General features: G+C 40.7%; 2 protein-coding genes across 5 annotated transcripts in view; one reads left to right on the top strand and one right to left on the bottom strand.

Moving 5' to 3' along the window:
- LOC115580070 (protein TANC1-like) overlaps positions 1–4,392 on the top strand; it is a 43,035-nt gene extending 38,643 nt beyond the window's left edge. For all 3 annotated transcript variants that reach the window (XM_030413925.1, XM_030413924.1, XM_030413926.1), the window contains one exon: positions 27–4,392. In XM_030413925.1, the coding sequence (XP_030269785.1) occupies positions 27–1,380 (1,354 nt within the window). In that variant the 3' untranslated portion in view covers positions 1,381–4,392. The remainder of the gene's footprint in view (positions 1–26) is intronic.
- wdsub1 (WD repeat, sterile alpha motif and U-box domain containing 1) lies at positions 3,510–15,589 on the bottom strand. 2 transcript variants are annotated; one of them, XM_030413927.1, is made up of 13 exons: positions 15,502–15,589; positions 13,546–13,958; positions 12,990–13,177; positions 12,140–12,226; positions 11,431–11,524; positions 10,364–10,397; positions 10,187–10,227; positions 6,588–6,694; positions 6,435–6,452; positions 5,924–5,950; positions 5,330–5,509; positions 3,832–3,966; positions 3,510–3,734 (listed from the first exon to the last, which is right to left on the bottom strand). In XM_030413927.1, exons 2-13 carry the CDS (start codon positions 13,941–13,943, stop codon positions 3,583–3,585), a joined length of 1,461 nt encoding a protein of 486 aa, XP_030269787.1. In that variant the 5' UTR covers positions 13,944–13,958; positions 15,502–15,589; the 3' UTR covers positions 3,510–3,582. The 2 variants fall into 2 exon arrangements, with proteins under 2 accessions (XP_030269787.1, XP_030269788.1); XM_030413928.1 differs by lacking the exon at positions 5,924–5,950.
- Between the last annotated feature and the right edge of the window lie 484 nt (positions 15,590–16,073).

The raw sequence follows: 16,073 nt of genomic DNA, 5'->3' as shown, positions 1-16,073 counted from the left end.
TTGTTCATTTTCTCCATACTCCCCAGGCAGTTTACTGCAGCGCTGGCAGATCTCCACGAAGCAGCACGACTCTCCCCGTCCAACCGAGAGATCCGCCGCCTGCTGGTACGGGTAGAGGAGGAATGCAAGCATCATCTGAAGGCATCCAGCAACAACATGACACAAGGTTACAACAGGGACTCTCACACCCACCACCATCAAGCCACAGAGGAGGAGACAGACGTCTATTCGCAAGGAAGTCTGGAGAGGCAAGTCCCTGCAGAGCAGACCGATGCAGAGAAGGAGGAGGAGAAGGAGGAGGGTGAGGAGGTGAGCCTGCAGTGTGGGAAAAGTCCAGAGTTTTGGCCTCTGAATCCGTACGCTCCGAACAGGACTCTCCCTGGAGGTGTGGCCTTTGGCGATCAGTCGCCGTGTTTCCCTCAAGAGGAATATGTGCGGGACCAACTGTTTGTGGACCTGCCCGAGCCTGTTCCTGCCATCAACAGGCAGAGCCAGAGCAGCAGGACTCATCACCACTGCCACTCCCTCCAGTCAGGGGGCAGAGTTGGAGGCAGGCCTCTCTCTCTGTGCGGCCCCTCCAGCCCTCTGCCAGGCAGACACATGTCCACCTCCCTGAGGCCTGCGCCGGTGATGGGTATTGACATCGGCCCTGGATCAGCCAATGAACACTCTGGACACAGTCCCACCGAGCACTACCACCCCATGTCCCCCAACAGCTCCTCCCCGCCTGGGCATCTCCAGATGTACCAGCCCCGCTCCTCCAGCTTCTCCAGGGGCTCTGACAGACTCTCCACCCACTCCGTGGCTCTCGATGGCCTGGCTCTCGCTCTGGGGTCTAGTATGGAGGTTAGGAGGGAGGGTGGTGGTGGAGGAGGAACAGCCGGCTCAAGGGGCTCCAGCTCCAGTCAGGCCTCTAGTGGGAACCTTTCAGACGGCGGCAGGCAGCAGGTGCCGGACGCTCCATGCCCCATCAAGAGCAGCGGTAGCTTCAAGACAAAACCAGAGCTAAAGCCCCGGCCCTTCATGGGAGTAATGGACAAATCAGTGCGAGTCCAGGGCCAGCAGACCTCTGGCATGAGCCGACAGGGAGGAGGAGGAGGAGTGGAGAGTTTCAGCATGTCAGTGATGGAGTTTCAAGGATTCAACAATGAGTACAAGCGCGCTTCATTCCAGGAGCAGCTCTCCGGAAGTCAGGCCAACAGCCAGCAAGGCCGGGACTTTGGAGAGCGGCTCCACCAGAGAGAAGCCAGAGGCACCACGTCCTCCCAGCTACGCTTCCCTGATGGGAGGCACAGACAGGCGAGCTTAACAAGAGACAACCCGGCCCTGCATATGGCTCCCATCAAACCCAAACGCTCATTTATAGAGTCCAACGTCTGAGTATATTTTGTCAAAGCACAGATACAGGCTGTTTTCAACAAACTGTGCCACATAAGGTAGCAAGGGAGGCTGGTTTGAGAACAGCTCCCTTCCCTGAGCCTGTTTTGTAGAGTTATGCTGCTGCACTGCACTTACAATCTAGAACCAGTGTTCAACTCAGGCTACTTTGCTTTTGCTTACATGTCTACAGCTAGTGTATTGAAGAAAACCAGACATACCTTAAGTAGGGATTTAAAAAAAATAAGTATTATATTGTCTAAACATTTAATTTATTATATCAAATATAGAAGTCAGAGAAAGCTTTGTGCACGAATATGAAAAAACCTCATGCTATTTAGTTGCAGAATATGACCATTTCTATTGTCAAGTGTCTTTTAAAAAACATTTATATTTGTACGGTGTACACTATATTTGCAGATTATATATTTCCCTGTAAGTGGTTATCTGTCGGCATTACAGGCTTTAAAAGAAATTACTTTGTGTACTCGAGATCCTTTTTCTTGGTACATTTGATAGAAAAAAAACAAGAAAAAAAAACGCACTGTACATGACATTGTTGGAAACTTCTTGTCATAATCTAATATTGAGTTGACTGCTTCAATATTCACAGTATATGTTATTTATTTTTGCATAGCAGAAAACATATTCATATGGAGTGTGTATTGGTTTATTTGGACACAGGGAGCAGTTACAAGAGCAACAGTCGAGGATAACAAATCTTAAGAGACTTCTCACATTGCTGTTTGTCCATAGTTGTTATATTCCCTTTTCAGACTCTTACTATGGATTACAGATTGTTACCACATTATCATTGTGGTATAATAAAAATATTAATGGAGGACATCGCAACATCTACTTCTTTCACAGTATAATCCATAAAATGTTTGCTAAGTTTCAGAATGTGTATGGATGGATGGATAAATGATCTTGTCCTTTAGAAACTTATCTAAACTGACATTTAACCAAGCCATCAAAATAAACCGAATTGTATAAAAATGGTCTAAATATTTTACAAGTATGTCTTTTAAAGATGGGTGTTAGCTTGCGCAGGGAAGTTAACCCTAAACTACTCACCGAGCACGACTCCCACAGGGTTTGTAATAAGAAATGTTAAGACAATCTGAAAAACACGTAGATGAATGTACATGTAATGCTTACCAGCAAATAGTGCAAATAGTGTTTACAGTAAGATGACTAATATTACTCATTTTCATTGCAAGCTCCATTGAGCTATGTTTCTAGGGGTTGATAGTATTACTGATCCCACTAGTAATCAGCACCCCTGTCAGTAGCTCTGTGTAGCTTTCCGACCCTTACAGCTCCAATTCAATAGAAGGAAACCTGGTGATTGTTAGTCAAAAGAAAACACTTGTGCACAATGATCTGCAAGTTTAGCGAGGCAAAGAGACCAAGGTGCGTTTGTGAGGAGCTGGCAGACCAAGCCTCAGATGAAAGTCAAGTAAAGATTAAACAGGTGATTTCTTTGCCACTTGGGGCCAGCAGAATCAAGCTGTAAGCACAACAATGACGTATCAGCACATCTTAAGTTGATATGGCTAACTTGTTAGCAAGCGGTAGCTAACTTACACATCCATGGAAACCTGGTAAATGTAAGTCCACTATCTGCTGTCTGTTAGCTCCATTTTTGGTCTCCACCATCTCCTGTGTGAAATATCTGGCTCTTTAGCTGCTAAATGCTCCACTATGTTCACCAAGTAGTTAAGTGTGTCTGTCTGACATTTGATGTTGAACCGGTGGTGTGCAGAGGGTTCATAGATTTTTTTTTTCCCCTGCTGTAAACAGGAAACTTTCATGACTTGATCTCGCTATAAAGCTTTGATTGTATAATAATATTGATTATAACCGCTTCGAATGTGCGTTCTTCAGGTGGCCAAAAGAAGCACTCCCCTGGGATGTCCGTATTGTTCTGTTTCTACCCGATGTGTCAACAGGCAACTGATTACCAAGATTTCAGCCATAAAAACTCAATGAGATGAAAGTACATTTACACCTGTTGTTTCAATTTTGCCTTTCGGCTTCCCCAGCAATCAAAAATGGCATATTTTTGAATGAGAACTGTGCACACTGTGCAGATGCCTCAATGGAACAAAATCCGACACACCTGTGGCTGCCATTCATGCATGCACTGTATTTTGGTTTCTATTGAGAGAAAGGATTTGGGGCATTGTGGTCTTTCGGGTGCTAGTGGGTGGTTTTCCAGCGGCCAATGGCCATCTTCAGGGTGTGGTTAGGGGTGAGCAGAGTGGTCAGTAGTGGGAGGTTGGTCATGGGGCTGGAGCGGTTCTTGGTGTTGATCCAGCTCTCGATGGCCTCTCTTTCATATGAGTATCCATCTGTTGGGATACGACAACAGTTGACTCATGAGTGGACTCATATGTTGTGTCATTATATGTATATTCGGTAAACTGGACAAGGTCTGTTCTCTCTTACCTGCAGCAATGACTGGTTCCCTCATAAGCTCTCTGGTAATCGGACAAAGGAACTCATCAGGAATGCCTGAACACACTGACTCACTCTTCAGCTCCTCCACCTTCCTCAGGAGTTTACTGCGCAGGCCGACTGACTCTACAAACGCACACAGGAAAGGGAATAAGGAAATGTGCCAGAGGAGACAACAGAACAATCAAGACTTTGTGTGCTCTCATTAAAACAATGGGACAAGATAAACTGAAGCAGACACTTAGATATACAATAATATCAATATCAAGGTTTTGAGCATTTGTAATTCCTGCGTTTAGCTCCGTTCACTCTTGGATGGACGAATGTTAAGTGTGGGTGAGATGGTGGGAGCAGATCATGTCTGCTGACTGTCCAATTCAAAGTGAAATACTAAGCAGGTGCTAGAGGGCATTTTAATTTGAATGCTGCTGTTTAAATAACATTTTTCTGTAGAAATCGACTGCCGGAGAAACTAGAAGCATTTATTCAGATAATTCACACCATGAATGATCTCATAAAATAAAGAGCTAAACCCAGCTGAACAGGAACACACATTGTAGACTCCGTGATCATCTCACTGGTGTATTTGGGCTTCATTTTGTCTCTCTGCCTCTTCAGAAGAAAAGCACGCTTTATTGATTTCACTCCCACCTTCAGCAAATATGCCCGTTTCTCAGTCTTTCATCGTGGTAGATAAAACACGCTGCTACTCAGCACTGTTCTCGAAGTTGGTTTCTGCTAAATAGGTGAGATTTATGCTCTGTTACTAAAAACAGAACAATGTGAACACAAGCTGTCGCTGCACTGAAGCTGTGTAAACTGAGGGGTGATTGACAGTGACTGTGGGATGGAAATGACGGCATGGCAGTACAACAAACATTTGCTGACAACTACATGACGAATGCTGGGATAGCTGGTAGACTGACATCGACAGCACAACACTCCTACTTTAGTGGTTGCAAATCGTGTAGAAGAGGCAGAAAAATATAGTCTGCTCAATCAAAGAGTGCAGAAATAGAAATAAAAATACAAACCTGACGTTCAGGAAGACTTGGAAAGAACCAAAAAAGGCCTTTATGATATTAGGTGTAAATCCACTTTCATACCTTATGGGAAATACTGTTTTGGGGATTGGGTTATGTAACTGATGAAGTGCTCCAGATTAAAGTCAGAACTGCTGAAGCCCCAAAGCTGAGCACTTTTGCAGGGCAGCCTAATATTATGTAATCTCACAGAGTAAAACCCCCCATCATCATTCATTCATTCCTTCTATCCTTCCTTCACCCTTACTTTAATTTAATGTGTCACTTTTATCCATGTAAATAGGTACAAAAACCCTAATCCACACATGTTCGTTCTTAAAAAGAGACCAGGCGTGCAATACCCACACGACTGGGTTTACATTCTTCCATTTCGATCAAGTGTCTGTAACGAGGGACAGAAGAAGTGGCATAGCACCCGCTGAGCAGTGTGTGCCTGTCATCCTCACCTATGTGCAGCTCTGACGCCAGCGTTTCCTTGGTGAGACCGAGCAGCTCCGTCCCGTCTATGTTGTTAGCCGTGAACTTGTCCACCAATCCCCCGAGGCCTTCCTCCACCAGCCACGATGACACATCCTCCTCCGACCAATCGCTGACCAGCAGCTTCAATCGGCCCGCAGTGGTTCTCCCTGAGAGGGTGAATCAAAGCAGAACGGTCAGTCCTCGATGGCTGCAGCACCTTTTTGAATAATGGCCAAATATTCTCCATGCAAGTATATTCTGGAATCCTGCAGACTAATTATTGATTATTGCTTGTGGCGGGCACAGCTTGTACAGTAATATAAATAAATGTCTGGAGGTTTCATCGACATTTTAACTAACACATGAAAAGAGAAGGTGAAAAGGAGTGTGTACACTGCAGACAAATTACTAGATCAAACTTGGTCTGGACACCTGCTAGTAAAACCATTAGAATTATAAATTATTTTAGGTCCTTTCATCCACATATAACATGAGGACTAGTGTCTGAATGACTGATTTTTACTTTTTACGCCCCATTGTGACATACTCTGACGTATAGACATATTTTCTTCCTTCCCTACCATCACTTGATGTCAGAGCAGACCTCTCTGAAACAAGAAAAAAAGAATCAGTGTAAATAAGAGCGATGCCATGCAATCCTTGAGCAAACCGCCAACACTTGAGACTGAAGGGTGATTAAGGGAAAGAGAGCACACAACAGCTGTGTCCTTCACGTCAAGATGAATGTAGTTTAACACACGTCATCTTAAGACACAGACGCAAGACGGGTGAGTGGTATTGAGGTGCAACTCTTCCAATAAGACTGCTTAAGATTGAACTGACTTCACTTGATGGTTTTCTTAGAAGAGCCATATTTAGCTGAAAATACATGCAGTTTCTTAAAGATTTTCTGCAGATTTTTACAGCCGGCAAACAGAGCAGCACCTGGGAATAAAGACAGGAGCAATAAAACCAGGTCTGTGACTGCCGAATCCTGCTTGCTGTTATTTAGCGCGCATCGTCACTGTAAAAGCAATTTCCTCTCAAGTCTCAAATGTTGCAGAACAAAAAGAACGGCAAAAGAAAACTCACCAGGAATCGACTTCCCGCCTTTCCATCGGACACAAGGTGGGGTGAAGGAGGCAGACACAAAAAGGCAGATTACAAGACCAAAAATATGTAATTGATCGTCAAAATACACTTTAGGTGTTACCCCGTTTTAAGTGATGCGTGTGCTTTTCCCACCATTGGCGCTGCATCCGTCCTCCAGCCTCCAGATGTTTACCGTCTTATCCATAGACCCTGTAGCAATTAGCGGTGAAGTCGGAGAGAAGGAACATGCTGTCACGTACCTGCAGCAGAGGACAGAAATCGCACAGAGAGGTTCAAAATAACGACTAAAAAAGAAAGAGATATATCAATCATAAGACAAAAACAGCTGAGTCTTCAACACACTATATGTACATTCTGCCACTAGAGATTACACTATCGAAAGTGGAGATTGAAGAAAGAGAGTCTCCGGTGAGTGCCGAGTTTAGTGAGAGGTTGACATGAAAGACGACGACACACGTACTCAACCTATGTGTGTTCCGCTGCTGGCTAGCTTACAACTAAAGCACAGTAAAGCAGGGGGAAATGAACAATTAAACAATTAATCCTGCTGCCAAACGCACTTCACTGGTGGTGAACACATTATTCAACGTGCACCACATGCTGATGAAAATCTATCTGACATGACTCGGGCACAGATGTTCACAGATGTGGCAGACTTCCCTACTCACTCTATTCCGGAAGTTACAGCAACAGGCGAACCAAATTGCACATTATCTTGAGTTATCTTGTGGGTTTCTCTGGGTTTGAACATGAGTGGAAACATCTGGGATAATGTAAGTACAAAACTCCACAAAATATATAACAAAGGTTGTGGTTATAGACATTTATATTATGTCTTTAATTTGAGAGGTGCTATATTATCGGGACATCATCTAGGGGTGGACCAGTATGGCTTTTTCACAGCCGATACTGACTATTAGAAATCAAGGAGACTGAAAAACTATGTTTGGGACTGATATTTATTTGCAGTAAAAATGACAATATTACAGGTAACATAAGTGCTGTTCTTGGAGGTACTTGAGTATTTCCATTGTGTCCTACTTTATACTTCCTCTTCACTACATTCATTTGATTAATTTAATTACAAGTTACTTTCCAGATTCAGATTATTCAGTGTATGTATGCCATTTACCTTGCATCAAAACCAAAGCACCACATTTTTAAATGCGTTTGTTTTATCGACAGTCTGACAGAAAAATCACAGATGCACTGGAAATGCATGAACATCAGCCACGGTATTGGGTCGGGGCCGATAATCGTTCGGTATCAGCCGATAAAGGCTTTCGAATGAAATATCACGTAGGGCTGGAATGAACAAATCTGCTGATATGACAGACGGAAAAGATGATGCTTATCTTACACACACACACACACACACACACACACACACACACACACTACACACACACACACACAATGCAAACTGTTGACTTGACGTTCCTGGCAATTAGGTGGGAAAAAATTGCCATCTATCAATATCTGGAATCAAGTTGGAAAAAATAGGCATATTGGATAAAGGTAACAATCCAATATTATGCATCCCAAATGATAATATATCAATCATAGGCAAAGCAAGAGAACTCATGGGAAAAAGGTAAAAAGGTCAAAAGTTTTTTTTTGTTTATTGTCTTTAAAGTTAGTTGAAAAGACAATAATGATTCCTCAAGCAGGTCTATTTAAAGCATTGAGAGACTGAAGCCTGAGGCCCCATGTCTGAGGTTCATAGCAGCATTAAAGACCCTGTCTGAAGCTGCAGCTCAGCCTTTACGAGGTTAACAAGTGGGCACTATGACTCAATAACAGACTTAAATATGTAGCAGTGATTGAAATGTTCTCCATCAAAGGGCCAATTCAGTGATGACTTCCCAGGTCAAAGACTCCACTGTGATCTAAAAAACATTTTCAGTAGATTCAAGAAAGTCAGAACGTTAACGAGGACGATCTCTCTCAAACCTAAGCTGGATCACTCAGACGTGTTGATCCACTAAAGCTAACTGGCTTCAAACAAATGTCTCTAAAAACCTCCCATAGGAATTTGGTGAAAGGCTGCACTAACCCGAGACACTCTGTTATATTATCAGTCCGTCTACAGTCAAATGAGTTTCCTCCTGAAGGTATTTTGTCAAGTGTCGTCATTCACTTTTTCGCCATTTATCCACTTTCTCTCAACTTGCCACATCTACTTCCACTTCACTGAGTGATTTTCTTACATGACTTTCATTTTCCAACTGACAGGAACTGAGCTTTCTGCCTTTCAATCACAGGTGGCTTGATGGACTTAAATAGCTTGGAAGTGCAATCATTCAGCTGTGGCTTATATGTGCATTTATGTGTGTTGAGGGTTAGAGACAGTGACAGCTGTCCTACCTTTTTCTAAAAAAAAAAAAAAAGGCATGTTTTATGACCGCACTGGGTCATAATCTGTGAAAGAGACTATCTCTGCCTTCACTGCAGGTGATATCTTGCTGTAAATGACATATTCCTCTCAAGTGTATATGACTGAACGATTTGTGGTATCAAAAACCTAATAAACCCAGTCTAGAAATATGTCAACGTGTTGCCTCATCAGTTCTCCAGTTAACTGAAATACCAAACAAAGCAGATCCAGAAATACAAATATTCCACAAATACCTGTGTTGTTCACGTGTCGGCATTACAAAATCATCTCGCAGCAGATTTCAACCAAAATACGTTTACTGAAGACAGACTGAATGATTTGTGTGCAAACAGAAAAGGTACCAGCAGTTGCCAGAGAAACTGTGTGAAAAGACCTATTTTTCAGCACAAACAACATCAAGTGTGTGAGTGGTGGAGTATAAACAAGAGTGGACAGAACGGGCAAAAGTAATATTGCGACAGAATAATCACATTTTCTTCCAAAAAACCTCTCACATTTGACGGATTCTTGCCATCTTGGGTAAAATGGAAGAGTATTTTTATAGTTCTGTACAGTGGAACTGGGCCGGCTTTTCATTATTGTTGCGACTTTTTTTTTTGCGAGTATTTGTATTGGGGAATTTGACTTAGTTGGATCCTCTGCTAATAAGCTCCTGATTATTTAAAGAAACAACAGTTGGTAATCAAGCACACAGAGCGAATGTGATGAATGATATGACTGATGAAGAATTAGTGTCAGTCATATCCTGGTGTGAGCTGGAATATTGAGTTTTTTGTCCCATTACCATTATATTGTAATATTCCTATTACACTGATATTTTCACTATTACATAAAGGCAACTGTTGCACATCCTATTGATTTAAAAGAAAATGTGTGTTTCACCAGAAAACACATTTTTAATTTTGATAAAATGTGTTTTTAATGTTCAAGATCTTAACCCATGACACATTTTATTCAAATTTTCCATCTTATTTTTTTACAAGTGAAAACAAATAAATCTCCACATGAGAATTTTGTCAAACAACATTAAATAATATCATGAAATAAGGTATTATATACTAGATATTCTGTCTGGCAAGTAGAGCCAGACCGATATTCAGTTTTTGGAGCTGATGCTGATATCGATATAAGGGATTAAAAAATAGATATGTAGATATATTTTACATTATACAAGGTATCATTTTCTGCATTATAATCTCTGTATAATATAAACAGATATGTCGGACAGGCTCTACTGGCAAGATGAGATTGAAATTTATGCATTTATCTTGGGACAAAATAATGTTTATATTCATGTAGAAATAACAGTTAAAAAATATAAGTCAGTGTTTACCTCTCGTGCTGGTTGAGCGTGTACAGCAAAACAGCATTTATCTGCAAACAGGCAAAGTGTGGCACACAAATACATATATATTTTGGTCATTATGTTATGATTGGAGCAGAATGTAAGTTACGTTTATGGTAAAACCTTTGACAACCACATGAATCAGTGAAAAGGGAAAGTACTTACAGCATCATAGACTGCAACAGTTTTGTCGACAGAGCTGAAGGAAAGAAAAAGATGAAACTCTGTCAGGAACATGTTGATGTAACAGAGTATTTGGTAAAGCGCGGTCAGGTCGAAGAATGCAGCAATCCATGCCTCCCTCCAGTGGTTAAACTGCAGTACTGCACTCTTATAGTTGTGTCAGTGGTGGCCTACTTAAACAATCCAGACAAACCTTCTATATTTTACATCAATCTCTTGATCCTAAATAGATCAAGGCATGGCTATTAATCTATTTAAGATCAAGAGAGTGATGTGAAATAAAGTTTTCTTACTTGTTAATTTTCCTGAGGGAATCAGGATGTTTGGAAATCTTTTGAATGAGTCTTTCAAAGTAAAACAATGGTGGTATTTACTGTACATGTTTTAGCCAATTTAATACAAATGATATGATATTTATAGGACTGCTGACAGTTTCTCAAAGTGTACCAAAGGATTTTTTTTTTAATATATTTTCTGGCATAGACACCTTTATTAAGCAGTAAACAGATAGGAAATATGGTAGAGAGAGGGGGATGTGACATGCAGCAAAGGACCTCCGGCCGGAATCGAACCGGGGTCGGCTGCGTATGTGGCATGCGCTCTAACCACTCAACCACCTGCGCACCAGTACCAAAGGATTTTTGATTTTCTTTCTCAGATTTCAGGCAGCAACTAGCCTGAAATAGACAATATAATGTCTCAGTGAACAAGTGTATTTTTTATTTTTTTTGTCTTATTCGTGTGTGTTTTGAAATCTCCCTTCGTCAACCTTCGGCTTACTTTCTGAAGACGGGACTTTCATTTACAGCTCAGGGAGCGGTGCATTTGCCCAATGGCGACACTCACTCCTCAAAATAACATTACCATGCAATATTATCAGATAAAAACTGAGTTAGAGTAAATCATATCTGCTAAGATACTTATTTCAAGTAAGTTTCATTTTCAGTAAGATCATTTTCATACAGCACTGGCATAAACAGAAAATATCAGCTGCCTGGAAAATAAGAAACTCAATTTAAAACTTCACATAAGCTTCAAGGAGATACTACCCAGACACGAGCAGCTGGCCGTCTGAGGAGTACGCACAGGAGAGGACTGGAGCCGACTGGCCAGTTAATGTGTGCAGCAGCTGCATCTTACAGGCTACGAGACAGAAACAGCTGTAGTTAAACACACAAATTTAGATAAAGTCCATGCAAACACAATAGGATGTGTGGCCTTTAGTTTGAGTTTTGCCTGCACATAATGCTGGCACAGAAAAAGACACTGATCACATCCATAACACTGGGCCTCATTCATGAACCGTTCTTACGAACAGATTTGTTCTTAAGTCCCACTTACGAAGATTTTACGAAGATTGTGGCATTCATGAATTTTTTCTTATCCAGGATCCAGGATCTTAAGGAACCTCTTAAGAATAACTTAAGAAAGAATCTAAGAATATTCTTAAGAAGATATTGGTGAATGAGGCCCACTGTTACTATCTGTGCAGCTTTGCACAGAAAAATCTGGATGTAGATCTGATTTTTTATAACTTTTTGATACTATTGAAAGTATAATAAACGTAATGGTGTCCTGGTATTAAAGAATTCTTAAAGTATCGTTATTTTAGACGATCTTGGTGTATACATGATGTATGAAACACAGGAACGGTGTACATTACAATCTTAGCTATACAAGGTTGCAATAATGACAGAGGTTCATATGAGCCACACAGAGAAAGAGAGAGACTGTCAAGCATTAATATGTCCCCTCTACCTCCAGAGCTCAGCTTGTTTATGGCCCAGATCTTTAGGTGACTGTCTTGCCCACAGGACGCCAGACGAAACTGCACAACTTGACCACCTGAAAGACAAAAATCAAGTAAACGAAATAAAATGAAATCAGCCTTGACGAGAGGCAATCAGTCAGATGTTACAGTCAAATTACAGGAAGGCCAAACAGATCAACACTGCACCACCAATCTGATGGGACTTTGACTGGATGTTAATACTATAGCGCTGCTCCCTCCAACATGACCGTCTGCATCTTCTATCAGAGACGACGTGTGTGAGACTGAACGTTATCTAAAACAGAGACCATATTAGGATTATTTTTGGCAGATTTTGTGATGATGATATGAGTTTACGATTTAACATCTGGTGGACATGTAAAAAAACAACTGGTGCACCAGAGGACTAATGTCAGTTTATATGATATGTTGTTGGGTTGTTGTATAACATTATGTAATTCCCTGTTTTTGTTTTTTCTTCTGTTTGTCCGTGTCTTCATTAGCGTGTTGACTGCATTACTGCTGGCTGTGCGATCCCTCAGGAATAATAAAGATTAGTTTGACCTAGACTTATTTTTTTTAATTCTAGTTTCATATTTGCATAGTTATTTATAGTTACACATATTAATTTAATTTCCAGTGAATTGTAATGTGTAATAATGTATTTCATACTAGCTGTTCTAATAAATCCTGCCTCTGTGCAAATCTCTGTGAAAATAATTTCATCTGATTTGAGGAAGTCTTGCAACAGTTATTCAGAAGTTTTCATGAAAAAAAAAGAGTATAGATTCTTCAAATGTTGCCCAGAAACACCAGAATAATCTGCCAAGATCTCACCACTGAGGATGCTGGGAGCAAAGGTGCAGCAGGTGACCCCCAGGTCGTGGGCGTTCTTCTCTGCGTGGAGCTGGTTCATGTCCAGGTTCCACAGACGCAGGTCTCCATACGTGGAGCCGGTCACGAACACCTGACTGCAGGGGCTGAAGGAGCAGGCCACCATTGTTGTGTCATTCACCGCTCCGGTCCTTCACAAAGACAAAAAGACAGCAGCTGCATCAACACGCACAGTACACTTTGATTCCTTTATTCAAGTTTAACAAACACTAGAACTGGGTGCTGTCGGGACAGTGCAGATCATATTACTGCACACACTGTTGTGAGCAGAGCTGTTTGTAGAGGTTTTCAGCCTGTAATTACAAAATAAACTTCATCTGCTGGGTATTTTTCCCATGAATCTATCAATCATTTAGTCTATAAATGTTCAAACATAGTTAACTAGAAAATGTATCATTTTCTGAAACCAAACCACACCCTTGTAACTGATCAACATTATTTTTGCCAGTTGATATTCTAATTGTTTCAGCTTTATAACAATATAAGCTGTCATCTTTACCTGCGCAGCTGTTTTGAGGGGAAATCCCACAAAGCCAAAGTGCCGTCAGACGCTCCGGAAACCAGATGGGCAGAGTCCGGAGAGATGGCACAGACCCTCACAGGACTGCGACCGGGATGTTCCAGGACGGCCTCGATCTCCCCCGTGTCCATGGACCAGACCAGCGTGGTCGCATCAGTCGAGCACGAGGCGAGGAACTGTCCGCAGGTGCTGAAGCAGCAGCAGTGGACGCCGTAGCCATGTCCTGTCAGTGGTGAGAAGGGCAGCTCTGAGAAGTCCCGGGTGTTGTATATCCTGAGGGTTTTGTCCCCAGAACACGTGGCTAACAGTTTGCTGGTGAAGGCACACCAGTTGACATCGTCTCGATGGTCTTGTAAAGTGCAAATCAGAGACGTCATTTGGAGAGCTGATTCCTGAGGAAGAAAGATGGTGGAGCACATTACACCAGCACTTAAATCACTGACCTGGCTTACTGTGGGTCGAAAGATACATTTTAAAATCTTATTAAAGGTGCACTCTGTAGTTTTGGGGAGAGATTTTAATCAAATATGATAAATATCTGAACTGATTAACTGTTTTTCATGCCTAAACAAACTATTCAAATGAACTGATCTTAGAGGAGAACACAATTTAAATTCAGCTAATTCACTTGTGAAAAAAATAAATATTTCTGAGTTTGTATTATTACCTCATTAACATTATTAATATTTAAATTCTGACTTTTAATTCCTTCTTCAAAACTACACAGTGCCCCTTATTAACTCTTATCTTTATTGTATTTCAATGTTCCTGTAAAGCACATTGAACTGCCTTGTGTCTGAACGAGGCTATATAAACTTGCCATGCCTTGAAATTAAGATACAGGGAATGTAAAAAACATACAAAAAGGAAAGTGTTTCATTAAATCTAAATATCTCCATGCCAAGTTCACAGTGAAGTGATATAACAACATATTCCTCCAGTTTATTTTCCTCCATGCAGCACAGCAGGGATTTAATGAAGTCCTTTTTTTAAATAAGAAAAAAAAGCAAAATTAAAAAATATATTTTTTAAATGTGACTTTTAATGTGGAGTAACTAATTTTTTTTTTCTTTTAGTATATTATGTCAAGACTGTTATATTATCATTCTTATTATTATTCTATTTGTATTCACTTGGCTTCCTGCTTTCTTTTCTCTAATTTAAATGGTTCATTTAAATGTAATGGTTTATTCATTATCTATATATTAATCAATTTATGAAATGTGACTAAATAGATGTTTCTGCTCTTATTTGCCTTTGTATTTATTTACCTTTGTGTTAATTAAACTATTGATCTACTTTCCATTTGAATTACCTTTTGATGTAGTCATTTTAAAATGTATTTATTATTTATGTAAGTATTTACTTCTGAATTATTTTTCACAAAGTTCTTCATGCTGTATTTCCTTTTACATTTTTTTTATGCATTTTTGCTTCCCAGAGGAAGTGGAGTCAAAATCTCTCGCAAGTCAGGTCTTCAGACCTCTCAGGTCTGCAGCTCTGGCCTCTACGTTAGTTAGTTATAGAACATAGTTACAGCAGACGATGCTAATTTAAACATATATACAACAATTTGTTTGCACACCACTTCACAGACAGACCATGGAACAAGAAAAAGCCATGTAGATTCACCTTGGTAATATACAAATTGTGACAAACGATAAAATGTCACAACACTTAGCTAACATAACAAGAAAACCCAGCTGGAAAAGCAAAGTAAAGCTACACGGAGGCTGTTGTCTGTAGATACTGTCGCTAAGGCGGAAGCTAACCGTGCAGCAGAGCCGAGAGGAAACTTTCTACTTCAGGGTTTTAAAAGTCAAACACGTTCCAGAAACAGCTGAGACAGAACAGTCCGAACACACAAACAAACCCAGACGGTGAACAAAATGAAGTTTAACTGGAGTGTGAGCGACAGCAGTGGCTGCGTCTTACCTTTCTCCGTCTAGTTGAGCGTTCAGCCGAGTGTTGTTTACTTCCTCATCCACCAGCTGACCGTGACGTCATACGAGTTACGTCACCCTCTCTGCTGACTTAAATGTATGGGAGCTCGTGTGTGACCACACATTTTTTAGGAGCCAGCTTGGTTTTCCCCTAACCTCAAATATATTGTTTATTAAGATGATAGCACTCATGAGGATCATTAGACTAAATGCAAAAACAGAAATTCTCTAGATTGCTTTTCCTTTAAGAACTAAACTCACAACAAAAATCACTTAAATCACAAAACATGTCATACATATTTAAGTAATTTTGAAACCTTTTACCCTGAAATCTCTTTCTGATGTCTAAATGTATCTAAATATGTAATTTCTCTCTCTTTAATTTTCATCTAATGCTATGTTTTATACATATATTTATTTGTATTCTCCTTGTTTGATGTCCTTATTCTAGCTTTATTTTGGCTTATATTTGTTTTCTATGTGCTACTGTTTGGTCTTTGTAACTGTTCTCTTCTCAATTTCAAGGTAAAACCAAATAAAGGAAGCCCATTCCTGCCAAGTAGA

Source organism: Sparus aurata, chromosome 4, assembly GCF_900880675.1.
Source record: "Sparus aurata chromosome 4, fSpaAur1.1, whole genome shotgun sequence".
Taxonomy (NCBI): domain Eukaryota; kingdom Metazoa; phylum Chordata; class Actinopteri; order Spariformes; family Sparidae; genus Sparus; species Sparus aurata.
This window is presented reverse-complemented; position numbering and strand designations above follow the sequence as displayed.